The 18,428-nt window shown below is 36.7% G+C and overlaps 2 protein-coding genes across 3 annotated transcripts in view; both read left to right on the forward strand.

Annotated features, from left to right (window-relative positions):
- The window catches only part of LOC123518585 (importin-5-like), a 31,819-nt gene extending 21,652 nt beyond the window's left edge, over positions 1–10,167 (forward strand). Inside the window, exons 6-17 of the mRNA XM_045279470.1 lie at positions 339–506; positions 776–1,015; positions 1,163–1,342; positions 1,751–1,870; positions 2,154–2,372; positions 2,652–2,852; positions 3,198–3,386; positions 3,641–4,000; positions 4,615–4,872; positions 6,078–6,326; positions 6,647–6,805; positions 7,288–10,167. Of these exons, the coding sequence (XP_045135405.1) occupies positions 339–506; positions 776–1,015; positions 1,163–1,342; positions 1,751–1,870; positions 2,154–2,372; positions 2,652–2,852; positions 3,198–3,386; positions 3,641–4,000; positions 4,615–4,872; positions 6,078–6,326; positions 6,647–6,805; positions 7,288–7,446 (2,502 nt within the window). The 3' untranslated portion in view covers positions 7,447–10,167. The remainder of the gene's footprint in view (positions 1–338; positions 507–775; positions 1,016–1,162; positions 1,343–1,750; positions 1,871–2,153; positions 2,373–2,651; positions 2,853–3,197; positions 3,387–3,640; positions 4,001–4,614; positions 4,873–6,077; positions 6,327–6,646; positions 6,806–7,287) is intronic.
- Positions 10,168–11,738: 1,571 nt separating this feature from the next.
- Positions 11,739–18,428, forward strand: part of LOC123518589 (SET and MYND domain-containing protein 4-like) — a 7,644-nt gene continuing 954 nt past the window's right edge. Inside the window, exons 1-6 of one of the 2 annotated variants that reach the window (XM_045279479.1) lie at positions 11,758–11,887; positions 12,778–12,940; positions 14,183–15,110; positions 15,258–15,382; positions 16,843–17,328; positions 18,338–18,428. The exon at positions 18,338–18,428 is cut by the window's right edge and continues 954 nt beyond it. In XM_045279479.1, coding sequence (XP_045135414.1) covers positions 14,216–15,110; positions 15,258–15,382; positions 16,843–17,328; positions 18,338–18,428 — 1,597 coding nt within the window. In that variant the 5' untranslated portion in view covers positions 11,758–11,887; positions 12,778–12,940; positions 14,183–14,215. Of the gene's footprint in view, positions 11,888–12,777; positions 12,941–14,182; positions 15,111–15,257; positions 15,383–16,842; positions 17,329–18,337 lie in introns of both variants that reach the window. The other variant, XM_045279480.1, reaches the window with a different exon arrangement.

An 18,428-nucleotide genomic window follows, 5' to 3' on the forward strand; every position in this document is an offset into this window, starting at 1 on the left:
CACTGGAGTACCATGCAAACAGTATTCTTGTATCTAATACTACCTTCATATTGTCATTCCATCACAAGCCTCATGGCCTCTTACATCAGATCCAATCATCAGTTATTATCTTCAATTACTCTACTTCCATTCTCTCCAACTTGTCTAGGTCATTTTAATATTTTTTTTTGCTCTGCTCAATCAGCCAACTTTGCTAAACTGCCACTTCTCAGTATCAATTTTTTTTCTGTATCCAATTTGATGAAATATTGATTAAATATGTGGGTATGCTAGCTGAGAGCTGAAATGTTTTTTGGCTTGATGTTATTATTTTGGACTGACGTTTTTTTCTGTTTCAGGCACTGCAGGATCCAAATGTTGGAGACTCCTGGAAACATCTTTTACTTGAAGTGGTAGTGACACTTGCTGAAACAGCCCCTGCAATGGTGCGGAAGGCTGGTGCCAAGTATATGAACTCTCTTATACCTTTGATGCTAAATATGATGACTGACCTTGAAGATGAAGAGGTAATTATATGCAGCAATTCTGTATCCTGAAACCCTCAGTGGAGCATCCTCATGGATGTAGTTGTGTTAGCTAGAACCATGTTGGAATATTGACCATAGATTTTTGAGTGTAGGAGATATGCTGTATCTCTAGGAAATTTTTATCACTACTATAAAATTGTTTGGTAATGTAGATGTAACATTTAGGAATAGTGTAAAGTAACAATGAAAATATAACCAATTTATGACTCATTGCTCTTGTACATGAAAAGAAATATCCTTAATTACAGGACTGGAGTGTCAGTGATGAACAAGCTGAAGAAGATAACGACAGTAACTCTGTAGTAGCTGAATCCTCTCTAGATCGCCTTGCATGTGGCTTGGGAGGCAAGACTGTGCTACCTCACATCAATGCGACACTGTCACAGATGCTACAGAGTGACAACTGGAAATGTCGTCATGCTGCTTTGATGGCCATATCAGCTGTTGGAGAGGGTTGCCACAAGCAGATGGAAGTCATGCTGCCCCAAGTGAGTATGCCCAACATTATACAAACATATTTACAGAGGGAGATAATGTTGATTTTAGGACATAGGAACCAACATAGAAATACATGTAATAATAATAGGTATGATTATGAGCCTTCAGGAATTAAAAAAAAAATTTTCTATTAACAGATTGTTGAAGCAGTTATAGGATTCTTGCAAGACCCTCATCCAAGAGTCCGTTATGCTGCCTGCAATGCCATTGGTCAGATGGCAACAGATTTTGCCCCTGTGTTTCAGAAGAAGTTCCATGAAAGTGTTGTCCCAGGTCTGCTACTTGTAATGGATGATGGGGTTAATCCAAGAGTGCAGGTTTGTACATCTTCATGTTGGTGTTGTAGAACTATGTGCATACTAGCAGACACATTCACACACAATTCAGAAAACAATCATGTGGTGCTGAAGTTTGATGTAACGGAGGATATTCTGTAACCAGAAGTTTAAAGATATAGGAAGGAAAGGTACAAATATGGAAAACCAACATTGGAAACTTGCAGATTTTTTGCCAATGTAACTAGGAACGATGAGGAAGAGTGAATAACTACTTATAATTTATAACTCTGCTGTCATTAAGTAATACTTTATTGATTTCTATCTGCTTAGTTATGTATCATGTAGTTCTTTAGTATATATCTTATTAACTTTTATTGAATTTTAGTCTGAGAAAGTGAAAGGCTTTTAAAAGCATCTCATGAATCACTTCACTTTCCCCTCCACCAGGCTCATGCTGGAGCAGCTCTGGTCAACTTCTCTGAGGTTTGCCCAAAGAACATCCTCACCAACTACCTTCCAACCATTATTGCAAAGCTTGAAAGTATTCTTGCTGCAAAGTTCAAGGAGGTAAGTAAATTATACATTTCAATTAAGAAATTGTAATGACTCCTTTTTATAATGAGATATGGTGTCCATCTTTTATTTCACCATCTTCAGTGTTCTATCCAAGGGTGATGTGATGTTAGTCACCCAACCTTCTTCATTTTCTCCAGCATTGTCTCATTTTTAACATTGTCTTGGATGCCAAAAGTATATTATCTGCAATAAACTGAATTGCCATATTTCACTTTATGCCATGTATACACTTAGGTAGTGTATCACTTTGTAAAATAAACCACCTTCATTTCAGTTAATGGAATGTGGAACAAAGCTGGTCCTAGAGCAGGTTGTGACTACTATTGCCTCGGTGGCTGACACAGCTGAAGAAAAGTTTGTTGAGTACTATGATCGCTTTATTCCTTGCCTCATGTACATCATAGAAAATGCCAACTCAGCAGAATTGAGGCTACTTCGAGGAAAAACCATTGAATGCGTGTCTTTAATAGGTCTTGCTGTAGGAGCAGAAAAAGTAAGTTTTAACCATGAGGGAAGTACAATTTGACATTGCACTATACTGAACTTAGTTTGTCACATTTAAGTCTGATTTTGAAATACATCATTCCATGAAAAAATAAATTGATTGTGAAGGGAAAATAGAAATTTGCAAGAACAGGAATAAATGAGCACATTTGTTTGTTATCTTGATACTAAGAACAGTTATCTGGTATAAATAGTGTAGGCTTTTCTGTTATGTTGTAGAATTTTCCATCATCAGATTTGTGAATAGCTACTAATGTTGTGTGTTCAGTTCTTGACAGATGCAGGCAAGATGATGGACCTCTTGCTTAATGCTCAAACTAATCAAGACGAGATGGCTGACGATGATCCCCAAGTCTCATATCTTATCTCTGCTTGGGCTCGAATATGCAAAATTATGGGAAAGCGCTTTGAGCCTTACTTACCTCTCGTGATGGGACCAGTGTTGAAGACTGCATCTCTTAAACCAGAGGTACATAGCCCACATCTGTTCCTGCAGTACAGTTTAAAAATCCTTTAATTTTTACATTAGTTAGAGCTCACCATTCATCTGTATGTCTCACAACAATAAGACTGTGTGGAGGAATAGAACTATCTAGTCCGAAATGGTCAAGAGCATAAGCTGGAAAAAAGCAGGAAATACAAAAATTATAACAAAAATTACAAAAATTTATTTCAGAAGACAGTTTGCATTTAGTCTAATATTTTCTCTCAGTGCTATGCTCTTCTTGGTCTAAATCCATTGCTGCCTGTAATGATTGATTGCATTCATTGTGTATTTTTGTTGATGAAATTAAATGTTGACCTTTTTTTACAGGTGGCTCTTTTAGACAATGAAGACATGAGTGCTGTTGATGGAGATGATGACTGGCAGTTTGTGTCCATTGGAGAGCAACAAAATTTTGGCATTCGCACTGCTGGACTGGAAGAAAAAGCTACAGCGTGTCAGATGCTTGTGTGCTATGCAAGGGAATTAAAGGATGGTTTTGCTGACTACACAGAACAAGTAAGCCTTAGTGTCTTCTGATTACCATCTTTAGTTTGAGAGATTCTTGTCATCCCAGTTGTGTTTTACAGCTGTCCTCTTGTGAGGCATTTGACTGCTGTGAGTGACTTGTGGCAGTTAGGAAAGTTTCCAGTAACTTGTGTTAGATAATGATACAACATAGATTTCAAATTTGGTTTTCTTCATTGTTCTATTTCAGCTGCAAGTGTTATTGCTGAGCATTTTGCAGTAGTAAGACCTTCCATCCTTTGCAGGTTGTCAAATTGATGGTTCCCATGCTCAAATTTTATTTCCATGATGGAGTTCGGACAGCAGCAGCTGAATCTCTTCCATTTCTGTTGGAGTGTGCCAAGATTAAGGGTCCTCAGTATTTAGCTGAAATGTGGCAGTATATGTGCCCAGAACTGCTCAAGGCAATAGAAACAGAACCTGAGAGTGAAGTCTTATCAGAACACATGTATGCCATGGCCAAGTGTATTGAAGTTTTAGGGATGGGTTGCCTTAGTAATGAACAGATCAATGAGCTGATAAGAATTCTAGACAAGTCACTCAAGGAACATTTTGAGAGGGCTGTCAAAAGACAAGAGCAACGCAAGGATGAGGATTATGATGAGGTGAGATTTAAAGTTAGTGTTATACCTTTAAGTTAATGATATTACATGCATTTATAGGAAAGAGAATAATTCTGTTATGGTGTTGCAGGGTTATACTAGCTCTGGTGTTAGACATGATCTAAAAAACTCAAATATGCTTACAAATCCCACTTAACAGATAAAGGGAAATATGTTTGTAGAGGCTTAGGAATTTAAATTTAATTATAATCTGGGGTATGTTTGAGATATTGATGAAGTTGGTGGGTATGTGTGTGTCCCTTTGTGGAGACATCAACCTGTAATTTGGTTACCTGTTATCAGATGTCAAAGAATTATTCTGGAGAATAAGTTCATGAAATGTAATTTATAATAACTTGAGGATAGGGTACAGAATTGTCCACGAAATGTTTCTAAAAATGTGCTTTGCTATATATATAACATGGAAAGGTTAAATTTTGTGCTACCAGATCTAACTGTTTTACTGAAATGTTAAAAATTTACTTGAACTTTTGTTTTCATCAACATAGTGACTCAATGAATGTGCGGAACAAACCAGGTGTGAAACTGTATACAATGAATAACATGTAAATTGATTTTTCTATTTAGTTTTCTTATTGTTTTGTTATGTTCATCAGGTGGTCGAGGAGCAGCTATTGGATGAAGACGATGAAGATGTCTATGTGCTGAGTAAAGTGGCTGACATCACTCATGCACTCTTTGCTGCTTATGGTCAGCTCTTCTTTCCATATTTTGACATTATTCTCCCTCACATAACCAAACTCCTGGGGTCTAATCGACCATGGCCTGACCATCAGTGGGGCCTGTGTATATTTGATGATGTCATTGAGTATGGTGGTCCAGCTTGTGATAAATACACAGAGCATTTCCTCCAAGTGAGTAGAGAAATTTTTTATTTTAAGATCTGTATTTAAATACCTACTTAGCCCTTAAAGTACAGTGATCATATATGTACGATTGTAGCGTTGCATGTGGAGAGGCAGGGATCGTACATGTAATCATGATTTTTCCGCGCTAAACGTTTGAATCTCTCCCCCTCACTATTGGTCCTGGGGCAAGTGGAGATATCTGGCATGTTTTCTCACTCGCCTGCTTGAGCCTTGAGACATATGTTCCCTCACAATAGGTCATCTTTTCCCATTTTGAGGCGACATCTGGCAATCCCCGTGAATCGGAGGGAGGAAACGGTACTCCGAGTGATTTTATGTCAGTGTTATTCGGTAGTGACATTGAGGAGTGATAAAAATGAAGACAGTGATTTTTTTATTGAGACAGAAGAAAGTGAAGACTCCAGTAGTGATTCTGGAGAGACAGAGACCAACCCTCATAGCGACGTTCATAAACCTCACGTAGCCTATTCCCCTCGAGCAGTGCGCTGGTGTGTCACCCATGGTTGCCTCTACAGGTCTGTGCTTGTCGGCCAGGTCATGTGAATCCCATTGCTAATAAGAGTTGGCAGATTCCAATTATTATAGAAATCCACAATACTTGTAATATGTGGTTTCTTTTTCCTTTCCTGTTTTGCACATCATTTCATATATCTGAGTTCACATTTTCTTGACATGAAAGTGCAAAAGTTCTTGCTTTTACATCAAATTCAAATGCCCAAAAGGAGAGAGTGGGGGGGAGAAAGAGAAAGAGAGAGCGCGGTGTTATCGAACCTTGGGGGGTATTTATTAGCGGCGGGTTCTGCCATGAATTTTTTTTTTATGCAATAACTTTGCTCTCAGAGGTCATAACATGTTAAAAATTACATCGTTGTACTCAGAATAACACAAAGAAATATGTTTTATAAGAAAAAAATATTTTTAGCATTTTTGACAGGTGTGATTTTTCCCTGTTGTAACAGACGGAAAGTAAATCAACCCCCAGTACTTTAAGGGTTAAGGGTGATAGATAACTTATAATTTCTCACAAGTGAATGAATGATTTGCATAATATCGTGAACTGGGTTATGTAATGAATTTATTTGTCATGGGTCCCTGAAGATTCAGCTATGGCAGATTGGCAGATACACTAATTGAAATACTGTTGTCTTGATATTTTTTCCACTACATCTTTTTAATACTTCAATTTTCAGGCAATGCTTGCATTCCTGGCGGACAAACAAGGAGAAGTTCGTCAAGCAGCTGCTTATGGTTGTGGAGTGCTTGGCCAGTTTGCAGGTCCAGCCTTCGCCCAAGTGTGTGCTCAAGCAATTCCACGTCTGGTCCAAGTGATCCAAGATGCAGATTCTCGTAATGAAGTCAATCTCAACCCAACAGAAAATGCTATTGCTGCAGTCACAAAAATCTTGAAATACAATGCATCTGCTGTTAATGTGGATGAGGTATGTGTTTTTCAGCAGAGTCGGTGAATGATGAAAGCATGCATTTTTTATTTTGTGTAAAATTGGTAACATATTCCATTCTTGGAGACCTATTCTTTAATTTCATTTGTCTCCATGGATAAGAAACATTTTCTAGATATTTAGGTTTTTTTCTTTGACAGTTCAATTATGCCACTATTAGTATTAGCAGGTCAGGACAGTAGAAAGCTTCTCTCTCTCCACCTTAAGCTGGGCAGAAAAAGAGCAATGCTCATATATCGGCAAAAAATGTGCTTTGATTATTAAGTCATTGATCATTTACTGGATTTTATTGTCAACAGGTTATTCCATTGTGGCTGTCATGGCTTCCTGTTTGGGAGGACACAGATGAGGCTCCTCATGTGTATGGTTATCTGTGCGATCTGATTGATAATAATCACCCCTTGGTGTTGGGCCCAAATAATGCTAATTTGCCACGCCTAATGGTTATCTTTTCAGAGGTAAGTTATGACTTGTAATTTTAGCATTCAGTAACACATTTAGCCTCAGTTGTTGGAGGCTTTTGGGAGGACTAATCTGCATTGACATTTATTCAAGAAGGAGATTGGAAGGAATTGATCATCAAGTAGAATGGTAGATGAATGAAACAAACTCAGTAATCAGGTTGTAAGTGTTGAGTCATTAGGAAGCCTTAAATTAAGGGTTAGGCATTTATGAATGGGTATGATAGGTGGAAATAAATAAGCATGTTTCAGGTATACTTTGGGACTTAGACTAGACTTGTATATCCTTGAATAGGGATAACAAGAGATAATGGGTACACTCATACATTAAACTGGATAAAGTCAAAATGTTATTGACTGGGTCATTTCTGGCAGTATACTGTTGTTATTGGTGCAATTTCAGATCACTCTTCTTTTTTATAGTTTTATATTTATATTATAGAGTTGATCACATTTTTCATTCTTTTGTGTTTTTCCAGGCTTTCAAGAGAGAAGCAGTTGAGAAAGATGCAGAAGTAACTAAGAGAATGCTCAACATTGTACGTCAGTTGCAAGCTAACCCAGAAATGTTCCAAGCCTGTATTAGTCAATTATCCCAAGATCAGCAAGTTGCTCTTCACCACTACCTCACAACGTAGCTGATTGTGCACTCTTTATGTTGCCTTTTACAATTGCCCTCTTTTCAATATAAGCATTATAAATTTTCCTCAGATTTGAAATTTATGATATATCATTGCTACATGTCAAAAGCACTATTCATCTTACATCATTAACTAATGCACATAGTCATAAAATATTTGTTTACCTTAAAAGGTTTTTGCATTACCTATTTTTTAATATAGATGTTTTTATGAAAGTGATAGTCTTCAAGAAAAGCATATGAATATAGCCTTCTTGAAAGTATATTTTTCCTTTCATAGTATTAAGAAATATGTGATTGAATTAATGGTTATTAGTTAAAGTTAATTAATTTTTTTACATAAAAAAGCTTTTGATATTATTCTAAAAAAAAATACCTATTCTTTGAAAGCTTTGGTCATCATTAGTATATACATGAATGACACTTGCTCTGATGTTGGTGGATACTATTTATGACAATTGCTCGTATATACATGTACACAGGTGCACATGCACATGCACATTCACACATTCATACATAGCTATGTATTCTCCAGGTTCACAGCATATTCTGTTTTTGAAGATACAGGTTACTTGTGAGAATATTCTAGGAATCAATTTAATTAGAGCTGATAAGTAAAAGACAGGTGTCGAACAAGTTTCCTTAAGTCATTCCACATATTATCAGTACCCAAGTATAAGGGAAGAATGGGATGGACTATTGTGCCTCATAGTGCACAAATTGTTATAAGTACATATTTTAAGGCAACTTGCTTCTGATAAACTATGCTGGTCAGGGCATTCCTGCAGTCTTTATTTATTATCTACATAAACTTTTTTCCTCCTTTTACACCTTTGCACTTAAGTATTGAAGTATCCTGTGTGAAAGCTGTGTTTTTGTATTCAGTGATCTTTACATATACCCAAAGTACCTATGCATGTATATATGCTAATGCATTTACACACATGCTCATACTCACAGTTTGTTAGTGTAGATTTGTGTGTGTATGTGTATATATGTGTATGCACACACACACACACACACACACACACACACACACACACACACACACACACACACACACACACACACACACACACACACACACACACACACACACACACACACACACACACACACACACACACACACACACACACACACACACACACACTGCATAAATATACATACATACCTATGTATACACATACATATACACATAGATACTCTTGAGTGCTCCACCTATGGGATACTAGTAATATTTAGCTTTGGGCATGAAACCTCTTGTATGACTGAAAAGAATGAAAGGTACTCGTAGGGCACCCTTGTGATTATCAGTAGCCTAAAGAATACATGGGCAGAGATGAAAAAGGGGTTTTGCAGAAGCTTGTGGTACTATTAAATCTTATTATATTTAAAATTTTCAATATGGATCACATTGCTACTCAATCAATGCAAAGTAAATTTTACTATTTTTCTATACCAAAAAATGAATGTATGGCTTCAGGAGTTTGTTAATGACGTGTAGGCTGCAGCTGTAAATGTTTGTAGATATACGTACAGGTAGCAGAGCACTCTCTCTCTCTCTCTCTCTCTCTCTCTCTCTCTCTCTCTCTCTCTCTCTCTCTCTCTCTCTCTCTCTCTCTCTCTCTCTCTCTCTCTCTCTCTCTCTCTCTCTCTCTCTCTCTCTCTCTCTCTCTCTCTCATAATCAGTGTGAGAACCAAAGATAAAAGTTGCATATTCATTGTTTGGAGTTTACACAACACTTACAACGTAAACACTACTTGTTAATTCATCTTGTTGCTCTAATTCACCTTGTTGCTCTAACTTCTGTGTATTTATTTATTTGCTATAGTTTTCATGATTTACTCAGAGTGCCAGTGCAGAAGTTCAATGGTAGCTCATGATATTTATCTTGTTTTCTTCTTATGAAATGACCTTTATTGAGGGGGGAAGATCTTTCATTTTGCTCTGCTTGAGAGGATACTTCTTGTCAGGTTATCTATCTGTTTTGGCTTTTACTGTTGTCTGCAAAAGAAATGCTCAGACTTTATTTGCATTGTTATTTATCTATCTTTTGTGTTGGTCTCAGGTTTATATTTCTGATTTGGTATTCTGGTATTTTCAGCTGTCTTCCTCTTCATTTATGGAGTGTGACTTGCTCTTGTTTCAGGTACAATAAACACAATCCCATTAGACATACACTGACATGAAACCATACTACTACTACTATTAGGAGAGCCTTTGTAATTTTAATGTTCAAGTTTGTTAATGTGTACAACACAAGTTATTTTTTTTAACCTGTCGGGTGTATACAATACTGGAACTATTTATGAATTTGTTATTGAGTGAAAAGCTTAAAAGTTAGCCAGATATAGCTCATGGGATGGTGATGTTCTTGCATACTAGAGCAATGCAGAAAACCATGATATCCAGCCTACACCCTCAAATGTGTATACAGTATCAGAATTTTTCAAAGGATACACAAGTGAAACTGGTATTTCAGACTTTGTAATCAAAGTTATTATATATATATATATATATATATATATATATATATATATATATATATATATATATATATATATATATATAATTTTTTGTTTATTTATTTTATTTTTTAGCCAAAACGTCCATTAAGTGTATGTAACATCACATCTTCCTCAGAAAGTCTTCTTGCCTCTCTAAAAGAGGTAAGTGTATGTACACTTACACTCAATAAAATATATCATCAGAAAAGTGTTTTTGATGCACTACCTGTTGGCAGCACAATGTTTCAACTGACAAGGGGATATGATCACTGTTGGGAGAGGATAGAGAGACACGTAGGTTCAGTTCTCAGTCAGTAGTCTTTGCTTAAGTTCTTGATGTTCACTGATAAGTGATATGTGAAGTCCATAAACTAAAAAAAAAAAAAAAAAAAATTCTCTCTCTCTCTCTCTCTCTCTCTCTTGGCTGTGACTTGAACTGTTTCAGACAAAGAGTAGCAAGACACCTCAGAAAATAAACAAACCTTTAATTCCTTTTGGTTCTCACATCCTTGGCTATTTTAGGGAAAGTATTCAGGGAGCATTTCTTTAATTTTCTTTTTGTATTTGCCCTTTGAGTGATCTCCTTAATGCATTGAATAAGTAAATCTAGAGTGACAGAGACATAAATTAATAGAATTCTCCAGTGGTACAGATTTCAGCTACAATAAAAGAATAACATTGTTTGGCACTGTCTCAAGTTTAGCTATTTAGTGTACATTCCTAGGCCAGTGCCAATATCAGAGTGCCAGTTGGTAAGTGAACTGTTCAGCACATAGCAAAACAACAGATAAGATTCAAGAACGAAAATAAGGTGTTTCTTATGATAATACATATTTTTTTATTAAATGTTTTTTTCACATCTGGTTACTTAATTTCTAGAAGGAAATAACCATTGTTAGAAAAAGCTGGTAACTCCTTGTTGCATACACTGCTTCAACAATAAAGTTATCAACCAATCAATCAAGCAAGCAAGTATAAGTACTCGGTACTCACAATATACACATGAGAGACGAGATTAAAGATTTAAAGCTACATCTAATATCATCACTTAATATCTCAAAAGGAAGTACACATAAATTACATTATTATTGCGTTGTTGTTATACGCTTTCTCATTGAGACACACACACACACACACACACACATATATATATATATATATATATATATATATATATATATATATATATATATATATATATATATATATATATATATATATATATATATATATATATATATATATATATATATATATATATATATATATATATATATATATATATATATATATATATATATATATATATATATATATATATATATATATATATATATATATATATATATATATATATATATATATATATATATATATATATATATATGTGTGTGTGTGTGTGTGTGTGTGTGTGTGTGTGTATTTCAATAACTGCCAAGTATTTTTTTTATTAAAATAATCCTAAATCTTCAGTAAAGAATGTTTGTATCTAACACCTCAGAAATCAATGCAGGCTATTATATGCATGTAGATAGTAAATTATTCCTTTATATAGGTAGACTCTAGACACAGAAAAGACGAGGCAGGAGGATTGAGTTGCGATACCAACAGGTCTTAATTTATTCACTTTTTAAGCGTCGCAACTTTGGTAGATTATTATATTTTGATTGATTCTATCTATTATATAATGTGTTTCTTTCCCAGACATACAATTTTCTCTGATATAACGATTTTTTTTTATATATATATCAAATAACTATGTTTATTGCAACCGGTATCCTAAAACTCATTTTGCTTAGTTCAACTTCAGAGAAAGCATAACAAGCAAGCTGCGAAACCGGTATTAGACAAGTAGTGGTAACATTCCCCGGGAGTTTGGTGGCTCGATCCGATGTAAACCATCGGATTGCCAGCATCTTCATGAAACGGTACGTACCCTTAGCTATTTTTATAGGTGCACGCTATCACATGCCTAGCGTGCGTAAGTTGTTGGACTACAGCATGCGGGGAAGATGTCTACTAACAAGAAAAGAGGCTGCGGCCCGACGTTATAACAAAAAAGTCTCTCTCTCTCTCTCTCTCTCTCTCTCTGGTGTGAAGAATGACGGTATGATTGTATGAATGAGAATTACGCCCTACTCTTTATATTGTGATATACTATTAATTATACCTCGCAGCAATTTGTGTTTTGTGGTTGCTATGTATTTTTACCATTCCATTAACATGCACTTCTATTCACATAATGATGACAGCTAGGTAGAGATTTCGACCCTCTACCTGTAATTTACACACACACACACACACACAAAAAAAAAAAAAAAAAGGAAATAAGTAAAAGTCCAACTCTTCCTCAGGGCAGAGTTAGAGTGGTATAGACCGTGAATATATGAAGGAAATAGATTGATCATTAATATATGTTAGTGCGGTAATTCAAGAATTTAATTTTAAAAGAATACTTAATGAAAAAAATACAAACAAACCCATGGATGATGGTAAGGTTAGAAATAGGTGTACTGTACCAAGGTAGGCATATATGTTTCATGCAGGGACTGTTACATGTAAGATTGATATATTTTTTGTATTTATTTTCCCAGATTCTTATGCTCATTTTCTAGTCAGTGCCTTAAGAAAAAAGTCTTTATGTATCATCTTTTCCTTTTTTGTTGTTTTGGCTGGCATGCCCCTGGAATAGAAAAATAGAAAGAAAAGAAAAACAGACAAAAAGAAAGAAAGAAGAAGAAAAATAAATAAATAAATAAATAAAGAAAGAAAGAAAGAAAGAAGAAGAAAAAAAAAAAAAATTCTGCTCGAGTTACAGGGCAGCGCAGCGCGGTTTCTGAGTGCCAAGGTGTGCGCGCAAGGTAAACACGGCGATGAAAACACGGAAATAAGTGGAGGAGAGCAGACGGGAGACGAGAATAGCAGGGCCTGTAAGGGGCAGTTCAGTGGAGATTAAAAGAACCAATAAGAAGAGGGCTCACGTGAGTATTGTTATGAGTTTCCTGGGGATTTATTCGACGTGATACAGTTATTGTATACACTAATATTACACTTACGAAGGAGGAGGTCGGGATCTGCCTCCTTCCTCCTAAACACGTGTTTTAAGTATTTGTACTGAATTTCATAATAGTTTCATCTTTTCTTGCTGCAGAAGGAATAGTCACATTATTATGTGCACCAGTGAGTAATCTGTCATCGCTAGAATGTCAAGATAATCATATTCTGCTTGCCTAAAATGTCACAAAACTACATTTCTTCGAATTTAAGGCAAACCTTTATTTTTCTGAAAAGTTCTCTGACTGGTAATGTGTTTTAAATTGATATCTTAATTGTGCCTTTATTGAATGAAGTGTTTAGTTTATGTTTGCAATGGTGAGGAGGTGTGGCGGGATACATCAACCTGCTTTCATTGCAGTTTCTTTGCAGTAGCTTTAGCAATGATTACAAGTTTATAAGTGCTCCCAGTGCTTTATCATACTGTATCTAATGGATAGGATGGTGGGGGCATTTTTAGTAGCAAGAGATGACAGGAGTGATTGACTCAAACTTTATGAAATTGTATTTAAAAAGAGATACAGTAAGAGGATGGTAATGTATTGACAGGACTGTCAAAGCTGACCACAGTGTATTTTTGCCTTGACTGAAAGTGTTGGTCTTGCACTTCTATGAGTGTCCTGATGGGGTTTATTCTGTGATAAAAGCCCATCAGTGCAAAGTTGAACTGCTTGTAGATGAATTTCTCAATGGTTCCGTGATGTTCTAAGGTGAATGTGACAGGAAATTATTGAAATATTCTTAGGATTCAGTTATTTTTTTAGTGCTGGACTGCTATAATATTGTCAAGTTTTTTTCATATCCTATTATAGCTAAGGAATTTAATATGAAAATGGAATGGGACCAGATGTCCACTGTTATTGTGAGATTAGATGAGATTAGTAATCCACTAAAGTGTCAAGGTGGTGAAGGTACTTCCTTGTTACTATTTTTGATTGAACGCTTGTATAGATTATATTATGTAGATTTCATTGGTATGAATATTTAAATGTGTATGGTTTTGTTATTCTCAATAGTTTTTGCACTTTATAAGTGCAATTTTCAGTGTCCTAAAGGAAATTTATTATTTATGTCACCAGATAGCACAAAATTTGTTGGCAGTGACATTGTCAATTGAGTCACAGTTCATTACAAGAGTTAGTTACTGATTTTTTTCTTCTTTTTTTCAGATCATATCTAGGACATCTGGTTTTATTATCACCATGGAAGAAGGGTCAAGTTTTCAAGACCTTTTTGCAAACTTACTAAGGAAACTTAAAGATGCAGATAAAGTGGCATATGTGAGTGAACACTTCACTCCAGCACATAATGTTGATGACATGTTCTCTTTCCTTTGGAGTTTGGAGGAGGCCCACCAGTTACTCACCCCAAGGATAAGCAGGGCTGAAAAGTCTGAAACGAAAGCTGAAAAATTTAGAGCTGAGGGTAACAAGTGCTACCAGAAGAAGTTATTAGATAAAGCACTGGAGTTGTATAACCAAAGCATAGTGTTTGCACCACACCCAGAGATTAAAATTGAAAAATGCCCAGATGGGAAAATCAACACAACCAGTAATGAAAGGCAGGAAGACCTTGTTAGTGAAGGTCAGGGCACAAGTTGTTGTACCAGTGAGAAAGAAGAAGGTTACAAGGCATTAACACTGGGTTATGCCAACAGATCAGCTGTACTCTTTGAATTGGGACAGTATGAAAAGTGCATATGTGATATTGATTATGCTCTCCTCCATGGCTACCCAAAAATTCTTCATAGCAAACTAGCAGAGAGGAAAGCTAAATGTCTCATAGCTTTACAGAGGAGAAATGAAGCAAAGTCCTTGATAGAGAGTTCACTTGAAGCTCTTGATGCCTTAGCTCTGGATGAAGAGAAGACTAAATTATCCAGATCAAATTTGCAATCACTGTCACAACAACTGGATAAAAAATTCATTGATATTCACCCTAATACCAAATACAAGTTGTTATTTTCCTTTGAGAACCCAAGTCCACCCAAGTTATCTGACCACAACCCTACCATTCCAGCATTAAGCAGATCTGTGGATTTGGCATTTTCTTCCACTCAAGGGAGATACCTCATTGCCAACAAAGATATCAAACCTGGTGAGTCACTGAGTCTATTTTATTAACTTATGGTACTATGTTCAAGAAGTAGTGTACTTATTAATTTCTTTTTTAACTGCCATTTGATTTATTTACAATAGTGCATTTACATGAACAGTATAATTATTGATGTCTATGTGGCTTCAGGGGATGTGATAGCAGTAGAAGATGCCTACAGCAAGGTAGTGCATCTGGATTCCTCTCTCCACAACCATTGCACTGAGTGTCTTGCTCGCTGCCTCACTCCTGTACCCTGCCCCATCTGCTCCAAAGTGAGGATCCCTTCCCAGTGTATCAATTGAGGCATCAAATAGTCAGAGAATTTGTTGCAAATATGTGCAGGGTCTTGAGGGACCATTGACAGTAGTATCTTAATTTTCAGTTCATCATAGATAACTGGGGGTCTTAATGAGTGAATGAGGCTTTGTATAAGTATGTAGACAGAATTGAGTACTGTATATGGCTGAGTGGATGCCCAAGAGTGATGCAACACCTGGGACTCAGATTGAAGTAAAGTTCATAGTGTTCATATAGAATTTCTCTCTCTCTCTCTCTCTCTCTCTCTCTCTCTCTCTCTCTCTCTCTCTCTCTCTCTCTCTCTCTCTCTCTCTCTCTCTCTCTCTCTCTCTCTCTCTCTCTCTCACACACACACACACACACACACACACACACACACACACACACACACACACACACACACACACACACACACACACACACATGGTAGCTCAGTGGTTAGAGTGCTGGCTTCACAAGCCAGAGGACCGGGGTTCGATTCCCTGGCCGGGTGGAGATATTTGGGTGTGTCTCCTTTCACGTGTAGCCCCTGTTCACCTAGCAGTGAGTAGGTACGGGATGTAAATCGAGGAGTTGTGACCTTGTTGTCCTGGGGTGTGTGGTGTGTGCCTGGTCCCAGGCCTATCCAAAGATCGGAAATAATGAGCTCTGAGCTCATTCCGTAGGGTAACGTCTGGCTGTCTCGTCAGAGACTGCAGCAGATCAAACAGTGAAACACACATGTAGAGGTTAGCACGCTCGACTCACAATCGAGAAGGGCCGGGTTTGAGTCCCAAGAAGCGGCGAGGCAAATGGGCAAGCCTCTTAATGTGTAGCCCCTGTTCGCCAAGCAGTAAATAGGTACGGTATGTAACTTGAGGGGTTGTGGCCTCGCTTTCCCAGTGTGTGGAGTGTGTGATGTGGTCTCAGTCTTACCCGAAGATTGGTCTATGAGTTCTGAGCTTGCTCCATAATGGGGAAGACTGGCTGGGTGACCAGCAGGCGACCATGGTGAATTACACACACACACACACACACACACACACACACACACACACACACACACACACACACACACACACACACACACACACACACACACACACACACACACACATAATGCTTTTGTTTGAATAGGAGACTTTTAATATGATCTTTGAATGTAGCATATACATGTACATATATAAATTCCTCAAAGTGCTATCTTAAAATGCAACAGTGCTTTTTAAAAGAATTTTGATATGTACATTTTTCATAGTTTTGTCCTCTCTTGCAACATGCTGCATTCTTCATGATGAATGGTATTATGGTAGAATCTTATTTTTGTATTTAAGAAGATGCATGTATTATGCTGATGGTGTTGGATGAGTATTTGAAATTGTGGGAGTATTATTTGTTTGGTGAGTAGTGTAGTGTTCTTTGAAGTGGTGAGCATCATCTTCCTTTTTTCTTTCAGGTAATATTTTGTAGTGCTGCTTGTAGAATGCGGGCACTTGCTTCCTACCATGGGCCAGAGTGTGACATTCTTACCTCTCTTGCTGTATTAGACATAGGCAAGAATTCTGTTTTGGCATGTAGAATTATCTCGCAGACAACTTTCAGCCAACTGAAAAATGTTGTGCCTGTTTATCTCGCTGAATCTGCAGAAAAACCTCCAGCAAGCCTAGGTTTTGATGGTGCTGGGAAGTACATATCCTCAGATTACAGAACAATTTATCACCTGGTTGGCAATAAGCAGTCCAGGTCAGTAAGTGATCTCTTTAAGAGATGTGCCATGGCCTTTGTTTTAGTAAAGCTGCTTGAACAGACCTCCAGATTCTTTGTAGATGCTGCAGGGGTGGCCTTCACCCCCAGTGTGGGAGATATCATTCTTACTGGCTCTACCCTCTTCATACACATGATGAACTTGCCTTGTAATGCCCATTCTGTTACTGAATTCAGGGTAAGTAATGGTCATACAAAAATGCATGAAGTTGTTTTAAGGACTTTTCTTTAAGAAGTGTTTTGCTAACTGAATGTTTGGTGAAATTCACAGTGATTAAAATGCATTATTAACATTACATTCTATGATGTAATTTGTAGGTGATGTTTTGTTTAGACAAGCACACTTCATTGTTTATTTCAGTCTACATATGATATTGTGCAAGACAAATGTTTGTGATTATAAGAATCCTCTTGTGAGTAGCATGTACATGATGATTGCTTTGTGTTTCTTGCCATGAGATGCTCTGGGTATAATACATATATGAAAATCATATGGCATGCCACACCTTATGCTTGGTAAGTTTGAGATCCTTACAGTAGAGAGAGGAAGCGTGTGTGTTCAAAGAAGTCTTGTTTTTTCCATGCACTGTGTTTTCATTTTGTTTGTTGATATATCAGCTTTGCAGTGAATGATTCTTGTTAGTTATCATTGATTGCTGATCATTAGAACATGGGACAAAACTGGGAGAAATACATGTATAGCTGATGGAGGTTGTCAGCTAATTTTTGTAGTATTTACCCACTAACTATCATGCCTTTATGTATGTAGTACATAGATGAGCTTCTACTATACCCACTGTGATTAGGTCTGTAAATACCTGTATGGGCCTGATTTGAGTAGAATAGGTGTTCAGAACACCTTGCAAGATGGGAGGATAAAGTATTGGAGTATGAGAGAGAGAGAGAGAGAGAGAGAGAGAGAGAGAGAGAGAGAGAGAGAGAGAGAGAGAGAGAGAGAGAGTTGGACAATTTGATTTATTTGACTTCTTAATTTCTTTAATTGTAATCAATCTTTTTTAGTTATATATATAGTGTACCAGTTCTTCATATGGTACAGTACCTAGCGTGTGTCTTGATAGATGAACACCTATTGATATTTTAACAAAGGTTTGGCTAAAGTATGTCAGCTTAGAGAGTAAAGTCAGCACCTTAGAAGTATTACTTAATTAACCAGTGTTTCTTGACAGATCAACATCAACAACTATCAGCAGAGTGTAACTTCAGAAATTGGCTGTGGAGCGTATGGGGTGATGAGTCTTACCAACCACTCGTGCAATC

This window comes from Portunus trituberculatus, chromosome 44, assembly GCF_017591435.1.
Source record: "Portunus trituberculatus isolate SZX2019 chromosome 44, ASM1759143v1, whole genome shotgun sequence".
In the NCBI taxonomy this organism is placed as follows: Eukaryota; Metazoa; Arthropoda; class Malacostraca; order Decapoda; family Portunidae; genus Portunus; species Portunus trituberculatus.